Here is a 12,695-nt window from a genome sequence, read left to right as displayed (position 1 = left end):
CTAGGGGATTATGGAAGTGGACCTCCCTTAATCTCTCTTGTACAGCATGGCCCAAAACATGCACTTTTACAAAAGCAGAATAATGCCCAGTATTGAATAGCTGGAAATCCCGATGACCATGGTTAGATTAGATTAGATTAATTACTTATAGTCCACCTTTGTACAAGGCAGATTACAAAACCACACACACACACATAATAATAAAAACATGATAGTCAATACAAAACAAAACCCATCCAGTATAAACAAAACTGAAATGGTCATAGATCCAGTCTCCTCAGTGCCAAAATACTCCCTGTCTATCATCAGTCCCAGGATATAAGTACATAAGTAATGCCATATTGGGAAAAGACCAAAGGTCCATTGAGCCCAACATCCTGTCCCCGACAGTAGCCAATCCAGGTCAAGGGCACCTGGCAAGCTACCCAAACGTACAAACATTTTATGCAAAAACTAGCTCAAACAAATAATTCTTCAACAGTCTCTCCCCTATGTTTATGGTGATCATAAATGTTCTCCTTCTGAAATGGGGTATATGTATATGTATATCTTGCCTCCTTGCCATATGTACTTATTGCAGATACATATGTATAAATCTTGGTTTTCTAAAATTGAGTTCCAGCATTAATGTACATGTGTAAATGCTGATATTTATGCATTTAAATTGTGACTAGGACTCCTAAAATAAGGGTCCTATTTGCTTGTAATGTTGGCCCATATATGATATATGTTTATCAAGTTGACTGTAACTCTTGAAGAAGCAAATTATTTGTGAAACGTGTTGAATATTTGCTCCCATCCTGGTAAGAGCAGTTTCAAAAGATACTTTCTCTGAATTAAATGCTTTTTACCTTCATGGATCATTTTTAAAAAATTTCCCACCTGCAATGGGAGTGAAAAGTATGGGTGTCCCACAAGTTGTGTGGTTTTACCTACTGTACATCCCAGAGGCATGTTGAGTCAGGGAAGAAAAATAACTTGCATATCAATAATCAAAGCAAAGCTGTAAACTTAATTTTACTATAAATATACACGCCGGTGAGTAAAAATGTTGTATTCTATTTGCACATATATAGGTAGTTTGATCATTCCCTTTTATAATTAAATTTATTTCGACATAATTAAGGGGCCCTTTTATTAAGGTAACCTGGAAAATGGCCTGCGCTGGTATAGGCACGTGTCTTGGACATGCGAAAATGGACGTGCGGCAAATTAAAAATCAGCACGTGACCATTATGGGCCTAAGACCTTACCACCACCCATTGATTTAGCGGTGAGGTCTCACATGTTCAGGCGGTAATCGTCAGCGCACGTATACTGCCGATTACCGCCCAGTTAGCGCCATGCGTTAGAAAATAGAAATTTTTTGCCACGCATTTTGGATGTACATAAAAATTAGAACTACTGCCCAGGGCATGCGGTAGCCTGGCAGTTGTTTTAATTTGGCGCACGTAGTCACCTATGCGTCTTAGTAAAAAGGCCCCTAAGTACATGCTTTGAAACAGACTTTATTCTCAGCACTCACTTGAGATCCTCAGAATCGGGGAAAATTGTTGGTTTGACTATTAGCTAAAATCTTTTGGACTTACTGATACATTTCATATGCAGGTACTGGATTGATTGGAACAACGAAGCCAACAAATATTTTGCGATTGATGCAACTGAAGGAACAATCGCGACCAATGAACTGTTGGACAGAGAAAGTACAGCCCAGTACAATGTGTCAGTTACTGCAAGTAAAGTTAGTAAGTATGTCGTGATTCAGATTATATAGTTAATAGCTTTTGGAATTGTACTCTTTAAAATCTATTTGTCAAATAAAATGATTATGCAGGATGTCTAATATATCAATATGTTCAAAGAAAAGCTTTTACAAATGAATTTTTCTGGAATTTAACTAGAACAACAAAAAAAATTTGGGTGTGGAATTATATATTCGCTAGAATAAAGCAGTGCCAAAGGATCCACAGCGTGAAAATATTATGGATATCAAGATATTCATAAAAGGAAGGAAAAAGCCGCAAAGAGCTCAAAATCATGCAGATTTAAAGAGCTAACTTGATCAAATGCTCTTCACTTCATCATTTGCAAAAAAACCTTCCCAATACTGATATCTGGAATTAATTCATTTCACTTTCTTTTTTTGTTTGTTTGTTTTTAAGATACTTCACAAATTTTTAGTTTCACTGGGTTGTTTGTGATAAAATGTGATCTATTAATTTTTTTCAAGTTAAACTGTTTTTAAGATGAATACTGAACATTTATACATTTTTGAACCTCCTTTCTGTTTTTACCAAAGAACAAAGTGCCCTTCTGAAAATAGTCATGTGAGGGTCCTTTTACTAAGGTGCGCTGTTTAGCCTGCGCTAAATGATAAGACATCCACTATATTCCTATGGGTGCCTTATCATTTAGTGCACACTAAGGGCCTTGTTTACTAAGCTGCGCTATAGGCGCACTAGCATTTTTAGTGCATACTAAAAATTAACGCGTGCTAAGACTAGAGACACCCATAGGAATATATGGAAGTCTCTAGCATTAGCGCGCTAACTTTTAGCACACGCTAAAAATGTTTGCGCACCTTAGTAAGCAGAGCCCTAAATCTGTTAGCGCACCTTAGTAAAAGGACCCCTTGATTCACCATTTATCAGCTGTCCTAGCAGCCAGGTACCTCTGTCTTGGCATGGCCTCCAGTGAATTGGTTCTTTCAGAATTAGAGTCATCCCATAGTGCCAATTTACTGAAAAAGGACTCCATTGTTTGGCAGTGGACACTATTTCATCACATACCTGGACCAAAATAAATGACATAAGAAGCCCAGAATTCTTGGAACAGTAGCCAGTTTGGATGGTCATTCTACTGTGATGTAGAGGACCATAAGGCACCCAACCTCAGTACAAATGCAGAATGGTACAGGTGAAAATTGAGAAATCTCAGCCCAAAATGTTTTGTTTAACTCAGACTTGCTCACTGTTACATAAGGGGTCCTGTTTTTCCATAGATATTTAATCAGACATTGCACTACCTAATTATAACCTTTTCTAGGAATGGTAATTGCAGCATATTAAAAACTGAATAATGGTTTGGAGCCACAACCATATTTGTTTCTAGCCTCTACCATCAAGTTAGGTAAAAAGTCAATCAGCAACCTATTTATTCCTTTACTGTAGATAATTTTGTGTATTTCTTTCTGTGGTGTTGAGGAGAGAGCAGCGAAACCACACTACCAACTACTTTATGGCTTCCCCATTCCATTTAATAGGGTAGGTAGTTAAATCTATCTTCATTGTATGAATATTAAGATGATGCATTGCAGATTTGGCCAGTTAAATGCTGGGGAACCAAATCCATTGTAATAAAGTCCATGATTTCATCTGCATGAATGGATAGTTTTTGCTTCAGCTATGCAGACTTAACCCCTTGGATCTTGAGATCCTGCCTAATTCAAACACCATTGATTCAATAGCAATATTAAATTAGCTGTGGGGATACCAAAGACCCTCGCTGGGTTCAAGTCTCTATTCCGGGATTAAGGAAACCGCTTCCACAGCTTTTCTAAAAGAATGTTCTAGTGCAGTAGAATACTGAGGTGTTCCAAGCCCAAACGAAATGCTGAATCTCTCGAGTGAGGACTGGGAATCCCGATAGGAGAACAGCCAGATTTGGAGGGTCTATATGAGCGGCTACCTCCCTCCTCTTTCCCATAACAAGCTGGGGGGGGGGGGGGGTGAGCCACAGAAAAACAGCACATTTACCATAGAAGCCAGGAGCAATTGTTCATGATGTCTTTACTGCTGCCATCTTGACCTCTGCCACTGATCTTTTCATGTTTTTTGTTTGTTTGTTTTTACTTTTTTCCTCTACATTTATTATCCTTATTCTCCCTTTCTCTCACCCTCTTCTTAGTCTCCTTCTTTTCACCTCTTATCTACCTACTGGCTTTTCCCATCTCCCTCTCATCCCCTGTTCAGCACTCTCATTGTCCCTTCTGTCTCTCTCCTCTCCCAGTCTCCTACCCCCTTTCTTTCACCCACACCCTAGTTCCTCATTTCCATTCTCTGTACTAACCCTCTCAGCCCTCACCTACCCTCCACTGCCTTTCATTCCCTCACCAGCCCTAGCTCAATCGCTCTCTCTCCTTCCTTCTCTTGCCTCCAAGCCATTCTTCTATCTGTCCGTCTGTCTGTCTGTCTATCTATCTATCTGTCTGCCTATCTATCTACCCATCTCTTATTACCTCTTTTTCACTATCTTTTTAACCCCATTTCTATCCTCAATCAATCCCTTAAAAGACCCATTGCCTTCCTCTCGTACTCCTCCCCAGTGCCCCCCATCCCTTTTCAATGCCTCTCATCCTCTCTTCAGTCCTCCAGTGCATTTACATTATGTCTCTCAACATTTCCTCATATGTCATCCCCTTTCCCTTACCCCCCATTTCACCCCCTTACTCATTCTGACAACCCATCAACACACCCTGAATTCATACCTACCAATTTCCAGGTGCTCATTATGCCCTCATAGTTCCCTCTCTATCTCTCTCATCCATAATTCCTCGCTCTGCCCCCAACACTTTCTCACTCAATCACCAAGTCCTAGGCATTATTTGCTGTTCTCCTCCCCCTCCTCCTCCTCAAGTCCCATCCATCTTCTACTTTGTTCTTTCACTTCCGATTCCCTTGTATCTTCTGCTCTTTCTGGGGTCTCTAAGCTGCGCAGCTGCAGTGCCGCACACCTTCCAGTAAGAATACGCAAAGCTGTCTTGGCCCACCGCGTAATCAGCACACCGTTTTTCCAAGATGGTGCTGTGAATAGACGCACCTGTGTTTGCTCCTGGAGGCTGCTGTGTTTGTGAGTTTCTCTCGGTGCCTCTGTAGCCTCGTTAACCTTGGGAAAGCGGAGGGGGAAGGTAAAGGAATATTACTCAGTTCCTGTGACCTCCTCGACGATGAAACAAACAACCCTGCAATTTCCCAGGCAGCAACCGGGTCCTCAGGGAACTTCGACCCCCACTGTAGCTCTCGGCCCTTCGGAGTCGATTGAGAGTGGAAACGGGGCTTCCTTGAGCCCTGTGGAGCAAATTGCACCTCCCCAGCCTGGAAGAGAGTTGCTGGGTGTTCAAACAGAGACAGACGCCGAAGTGGCTCAGCTGGTCCTTTCTGAGGGTGTGACTGCAGCAATCGAGATAGATTCTCAACTTCGGGAAACATTACTACAACAGGCTTCAAAGGTATTGCCTCAAGCTATTGTTTCCAAGTTAGCTCGGGCTGATAGTCTATCTCAATCTCCTCCTGTGGCTAGTGGAGTGATTAGACCAGCAATTGTGACGCTGGAGTCACTATGGGACATGGTTTACAATATCCAAACCTCTATGCAAACTACTTTAAAGCAGAATTCTTCTGATATTGAAGTTCTTTCTGAGGCTGCCCTGCTTCAAGCACAAGTGACTGCACAGCAAACCCAGAAATTGGAACGTGTGGATATCAAAATTCAAGAAATGGGATCTATATAAACAGCTTTGGTTAAAGACAACAATTTCCTACATAAACGACTTGAATACCTTGAAAATCAGACTAAAAGACTTAACCTTAGGTTTCTTAATTTTCCCAAATCGCCGTTAATTTCTCCTTTGGAGATGGTTAAAAAATATTTGGTGGACATCCTGGGAATGGACAAGGACTCCCTCCCTCCCATTACACGAGCTTATTACATCGGGAGTACTGGAGTGGAGGTGGGAAACCCCCCCCCCCCCCCCGTAATAGGGGAGGGAATGAATCTTACTTCATTTCTAGAAAGCTCATTAGAAATAGTTACTCAGAGGTTAACTCTGCTTACAACTTTCGCGTTGGAGCCTGATAGGAATGCCGTACTACGGCTTTCGTTGAGACACTTAGAAAATCTGGTTTGGGCTCAAAGGTCCGTATCTTTCCAGATCTCTCACGGCCTACACAGATGAGACGAAGGGCCTTTTTGGAACTTCGCCCCGGGGTGGTGGCATTGGGAGCAAATTTTGTTTTGCAATTTCCTTGTTTTTGTAATGTGATGCTTGAGGGTAAACATTTTCAGTTTGAAGATCCAAAACAGTTGAAAGAGTTTATTGATGCAAGAGTTGATGTGAATATAGTAAACCTTCCCTAATTTAGCAGGCTGGGGTCTGAACCAGAGGAAGCATCTATTGATTATTAATTTTTGTATTTTTTTTCTTTTTAATTTCCTTAATCTTGGAATCAAATTTCTTTAACTTGTGGACAAATGGGCTGTAAAGATATATACTTATCATTTTTGTTTCCTAATGTTAAATAATGCCGATTGCATATTCACTTTATGTGGTGATTATATTGGAAAATTTAAATAAATAAATAAAAAAGTAATCAGCACACCAAGACCTGCTCCATCTGTCACTGCTGCTGTTTTCTGAAGCAGGGGAGAACAGAGAGGTAGACGCTGAATGGAAGTGGGGAGGACTAAAGGGCAGAAGCTGGATGGAAGTGGAGAGAGAAAGGAGCAGATGCTGGATGGAAGGAGGAAAGAGAAAGGGTCCAGGTGCTGGATGGAAGGGAGCAGAGAAAGATGGTAGACACTGGATGGAACAGGGGATAAAAAAAGTCAGATGCTGGAAGGAAGAGGGAAAAGAGAGGGAAGATGCTGGTTGGAGGAGGAGAGGATTGTGTTAGAGACTGGGAATAAGAGGAAGTGCAATAGGAGAACCAGGGTGAGTGAAAGAGGTGGCAAACTGTAGGTAGATACAGTAAAAAGAGAAGAATTGAGGATTGGATAATAAGAGAGAATTAAAGGCCTCTTTTACCAAACCATGCTAGCGATTCTTGTGCAGCAATGCCGATGAACCCATTCAAATTGGCTTTGTCGGCACTGCCGCGCTGGGATTGCTAGCGTGGCATGGTAAAAGAGTCCCTAAATCTGGACAGAGACAGAAAATATATTAAAGAAAGCTGAAAGAGAAAGGAGGAGAGAAAATTGACAAATGTACAGGAAAGCAGAAACCAGAGACTGGGAACAACACAGTTGAAAAAAGTAAATGGTCAGATAACAAAGGTAGAAAAACAAATTTTAGTTTAAAAGTAGTGTGGTAGCTGTGTTAATGATGTATGCGTAAAAATTGCTTGCGACAATGCAAATGTCCTATCATTTTTATCTTACTTTTACATATTATGTTTTGTATCAAGCATGATATATGTTTTTATGATATATGTGTTGTATTTTTGTTTTGTTTTAGACCCCTGAAGAAGGCTTCTTTGGCTGAAACACGGACCGTGTAGGGTCTTAATAAAGGAATTTGGCTTTTTTACACCTGTGATTTTAGTTTGGTCTTTCTGTACAAAATTTAGGCACACCCATTTAGGCCACCTGAATCCAGGCCTAAATACCTATGCCTAAGTTAGGTGCAGATCATGTATATTCCATAATAGTGCACATAGATTAGTGTCTATTTCACGTTTAACTTTTAGCACAAGCGTGTACACCTGCCAAAGGCCTCTATAAATGCTCACCCACAGCTGATGGCAGTTAGGTGTGCAAATGCAGATATTCTAGAACATTGCGCCTAATTTTTGGGAATATCCCAGACCCGCCCATGCTCCTCTCATGGCCACATGCTATGATATTTAGTCACGTATGTTATAGAATAAGATATAGGACAGATCCACATGTAACTCTCAAATTCTGGCAATTAAATGCTTGCCAGTACTAATAATTGATTCTTACCAAATAATTAGCTAATTAATTTGCACACAGATCAGTGATCCGTGTCTCAAATTGCACACCTAACTTTGGACAACCTATACAGAATCTGGGGGTATGCTGGCACTTCTGCATGTAAGTGTTAGTAATCTATACATTTTCACATTCTACTGAGCAAATTTTGAGCACTGAACTTCAAATCTTTTCTGTGTGTATATGAGAAACAGAGTGACATATGATGATATTAGTGGCAGGTTAGTTGCCAGCTGAGGTTGCACTATTGACCATATTTGCTAATCGCTTTCTTATTATAATATTTAATTTGTCACTTATGAAAACGTTTTAGTATAAACTCTAGTAAGAACGTCCCTGATCTTTATGATTTTTGCTTTTTGGTTTATTTTGTGAACAGTGTCATCATTTCTGTTTTATCTTCTGCACGGCAGACCTGATAGAAAAATAGTATGTGATAAATTAGGAATAGTGCCAAAGAGTTTTGTTCTCTTTAGTCCATTGCCTTCCTAATTTGAAACTTGACATTTGTGCTTCAGTAAACAGAGACTCAATCTATTCTTGCACCATGGTGTGAAGATTGTATACTCTTAGCTCAGCTGTGCTTAGAATTAGCAGTAACTTGTTATTGTATAGCAGCTTTTTTTATTTGTTCCCATCCCTCAAAATGTTTTATGATTTGATGAGCACAAGAAAATAGTTTTTAAGTGGTTTTTGTTTTGTTTTGTCTTTAAGGGCAGTTCAATGTCATGCACACTCTAACTTTCCATTTTCCTAGGCGTGCTACTACAGCATATTGTCAGATAAGTAAATAGAATTTGTTAATGCTGGGTATGATCTTTCCCTTACACCTTACAGAAATATTCCACTTTTGCCTTTTGCAAACATCAGGGAAGAAGCACTTTGACTTTTCAGATTGCAGGCAAGCAGAACAAAAACTAACATTCCAACCTATCCTTGCTTAGTTGATGTTAAATGAGACTGGTTTACCAATTCCATTGCATGGTGAGGTCAGTAGCAGGTGTCTGTGGGATCAGCTGTGGCTGCCTCATCCCTGGGGCACAATCCAAATTGTTTTCCCAGACACAGCTGTGACTCAAAGATGCTGTAGAGGTTGGGAAAAAAAAATAACGATGTGCATCTCTTCTATCTTTCATACACACAAAAAAGTTTAACAGTATACAATACCAGCAGGTAAACTTTACAAATAGTGGTAAGACTAATTTCTAATGAATAGGATATCCAGTGTTGCATTCCACAGTGCTATACAAAATATGAGAGACAAATTATGATGGCAATATTGTAGTTTTGCTCAAGGGCGAGTCAATCAAATTATTTTAATAAAGTAAAATAAATTACATGAATTTCAAAAGGAGAAGTGACACACTGTTTATAAAATACATGGGTAACATTTTTGTATGCCTATAAAACTGCCTTAATTCTTGAAGTGTATTTCTCTAGTTTGGCCAGCAGGTGGTGCATGTTTATGCTTAAAGCTGTTACAGAGAAAAGACCTGCAGTGATGTGGCCAGTTTTTTTTTTAAACTTGTTGTTCTGGGCTCAGATTGGCCCAGGAGCTCAATTTCATTTGGAATGTACTGGCTTTTGCCCCAGTCTTAGTCAGGAAGAAGAAAGAGACAGATCTCTTTGCCGAGGGCCTCTGATCAGTTATATGTGATAATCTGTGAGCAGCATATTTCCTGATCTCCTCAGGTAATTTTTAGAAAGTAAACAAATTAGATAGTTTTATAATTGACCAATATTTCAGTTACCTGTTATTGTTTTCTGATTGCACATTTTCTGTTCACTGTTCAAGTTATTACAATAAACCTGTTTAGTTTGCTGTCTGAACCGATAAAGAATCCTGGTGGTTTGTGTGTTGGGTCTGTGGGTGCTTTCTGGGAACTGTGAGACCACTGGGAGTGTAGCCCCAGTAACCTAGAAATCACCAAGGATAATTTGAGAGCAGGAGACTTGCCCAGAGGTGGTTGTGACCCAGTCGGTGGGAGGAGGGTGCTAGTGTAGAGCACATGCGGTAGGTGCAGGCGGACCTGAGTTGTGCTGGTGATACACTCTCTAAGTGGCTATGGGATTACCCCAGGCGGGTGGCTAGGCATTTCCCTGAAGTTAGTGCCTGAGAGCACACAAAGGCCCATACTTTAGAAACTCTAGTCACATTTTGGATATCTGAAAACCATCGTTTAGACATCCCCATGTCATGGGTGGCTAAATCCTGATTTTATAAAGCCAGAATGTGGGCGTCTGAAACTGCAATACATCCATATGACAAAGGGGATGGGGGAAGGGATGTTCATGTTCAAAAAGATTGACTTCCCGTGTTTGGACCTGGTACTTGGCATATCCAGTTCACAGAAAGGTGCTCTGATTAAGCAGTTCTCCACTGGAGAGGGAGTAAGGGAAGTCACAATAGATATTTTTGTGTCCCTTGAGTGCTTACAGTTAAAAAAATAAAATTAAATTAAAAGGGCTGCAATGGGATTTGAACTGGTGCCCTCTGGTTCTCTGTGTGATACACTAGCCACTTTGGCTGCTCCACCACATGAATCGCTGTGTGACCATTTTATAATATGGATGATCCTATGTGCTACAAAGATGGCCATGTGCCTTGTTTTGCTCCATTCATAATTTGTAAAATGGATGTTCATGCTGGATTTAGCCAGCACTTGGATGTCCATTTCTCACGTGTTTTAGAGCAGACTGTATATCGGCAGATCCTGTTCTAAAATACATGAGAAATGGATGTCCATATGTGGCATGCTGACTTGAACGACATTACTGTACACCGCCTTGAGTGAACTCCTTCAAAAAGGTGGTAAATAAAGCCTAATAAATATAAATAAATAAATATTCTGAGTTAGATATCTTTTCTAAAATCTGCCTTGAAACTGCTACATGTATGTTGTGTATGTATGACATTGACTCCTCCACATTTTATTTGGGACAGTACTAGAGTTTGAACTAAGTTTCTGAATAATTCTTTAAAGAGGTCTGTTTCTTTTCAACTGCCAAAAAGGTTTAAAGACTTTCGTTACCAATGCTGATGCTTGAGGCTCAAAAGAAAGGTGTCAATCAAGTATTATATCCAGGATTTTCATATTCAGTTCTAATGGATATTTGCATTTGTGTATGGTGAATTATTTAGTAAGGAATGAAATGGGACTGGTAAGACTAGAAATGTAGTTTTTTTTCCCTGTTTAATTTTAGTTTTAATGCTGATGCCCATGATCCTATTAGGTCCAAACCTGATTTAATGCTGATCAAAATTTAATGTCATTATTAAATGGTAAGTAAACGGTCACATCAGTGTAAATAAAAGTGCAAAAGCCACTTTCTTCTAGACTCCATCCCAGTGGTGCTATAATGATGTTAAAAAGGATAGGAGATAGAGGAGAATCTTGAGGTACTCCACATATAGGAGACCATAGCAGGGAGATGGAACCTGCAAATTTCACTTGGTAAGATTTCAACTTGAGGAAGTCCTTGGGCCATTAAAGCACTTTTCCACCAGTTCTCATGGTGTCTAGAATGTTTAGTAGACTATCATGTACCATATTGAATACATTAGACATGTCAAATTGTAAAACAAGTATTTTTGCTGCTCCGCTTATGTCCTTCCTAAAGTTTGATATTAGAGTTGTTGGGTTATCATGCCCTCCTTTAAGTTGACAATCAGTGGAATGGAAGCCGCTGGTCTATAATTGGACACATTTTTATTTCCAGATGGGTTTTTAGGAATTGGAATGTGAGACCTCATGTGGTGATATGGGATAGCCCTGTGAATAACTCAGCCAGACAAGAGATATAAACATGATAATAAATGTTTTATTCACCTGAGTCCTGGGACCTGTTGCTTTACAGGCCAGGATCATCAACTGCAACAGTTTCTCTTATTTAGTAACAGTCTGGACTAGGCCTTTGGCTAGCAGGCCAAGCAGTCTGTGGCTGGTGGGGCTGCCCCACCTCAAACACAGCTGGTAAGTTCTCAGGACTTCTGAGACTCAGGTTTGGCCTCAGCCAGACCTTAGTAATGCTTGCAGGTCTTAACAAAAAACAAAGTTGGCTTACTTCAGCCAGGTCACAGCAAGTAAACACATTCAGTAAAGGCATAGACTTGGGCTTCAGTTCTTCCTTCCCTGGGCCTCCTCAACCTTAGCCTGGCCCTGTCTTTTAGACTCCCAGGTATTGACTCCGCCCCTCCTGGCTCACTTCCTCCCGGGGCGGGATCAGTACTTTTAAGGTGGCCCAGGCTAGTTAGAGAGGGACTTTTCTTAAGGTTGAAAGGCAGTGTTCTTTAAACCCCATCACAGGGAGTCAATATTACCCTTTGATGGAGGAAAGAAGCCATAAGTAAATAAGGGCCCCTTTTACAAACCCCAACGCAGGCTTACCACTTACTAAAAAGGAAGTACCGCAGGGCTACCACAGCAGCCCGGTGGTAGTTCCTACCCCCAGCGCGTTGTCATATCCGGTGCTACATAAATATATTTTTGTAGCATTGGTGTGTACCTGGCAGTAATCGAGCAGTGCCTTGTGCTGCCCGGTTACCGCTGCATTAGTGCGGGAGCTCTTCCACCTCAATGGGTAGTGGTAAGGGCTCCCCTCTCCCCCCCCCCCCCCCTGAAATGGCCGTACAGCCATTTCTTTAAAAAAAGAAAGACCTACCTTTTACCCACTGTGGTAAAAAGAGGTCCTCGACGTTTCAAAAACACATGCTGACGCCAGTGCAGGTCCCCTTTTGCTGCAGCTTAGTAAAAAAGGCCCTGAGTAAGGTAAGTTTAATCTTAGGCACTGTATGAAGGAATCGGGGCAGATTTTAGAATATATTGGGCATGAATCCAGGATCCAATGCGAGGAGGAATATTTGAGAAGGAGGGATTTGGTTTTCTGAAGAGTTGGTATAGAAAAGTCAGACCATATTCTTTCTGCTGCAGAGGACAAATCAGTAGGTTCTTCTAAAAATTTGTCAA

The 12,695-nt window shown here is 40.6% G+C and overlaps 1 protein-coding gene across 1 annotated transcript in view; it reads left to right on the top strand.

The window, feature by feature from the left end:
- Positions 1 to 12,695, top strand: part of LOC115472887 (cadherin-12-like) — a 195,481-nt gene that overhangs the window by 77,926 nt on the left and 104,860 nt on the right. Inside the window, exon 5 of the mRNA XM_030207377.1 lies at positions 1,609 to 1,745. Coding sequence (XP_030063237.1) covers positions 1,609 to 1,745 — 137 coding nt within the window. The remainder of the gene's footprint in view (positions 1 to 1,608; positions 1,746 to 12,695) is intronic.

The sequence above is a fragment of the Microcaecilia unicolor genome, chromosome 1 (genome assembly GCF_901765095.1).
Source record: "Microcaecilia unicolor chromosome 1, aMicUni1.1, whole genome shotgun sequence".
In the NCBI taxonomy this organism is placed as follows: Eukaryota; Metazoa; Chordata; class Amphibia; order Gymnophiona; family Siphonopidae; genus Microcaecilia; species Microcaecilia unicolor.
This window is presented reverse-complemented; position numbering and strand designations above follow the sequence as displayed.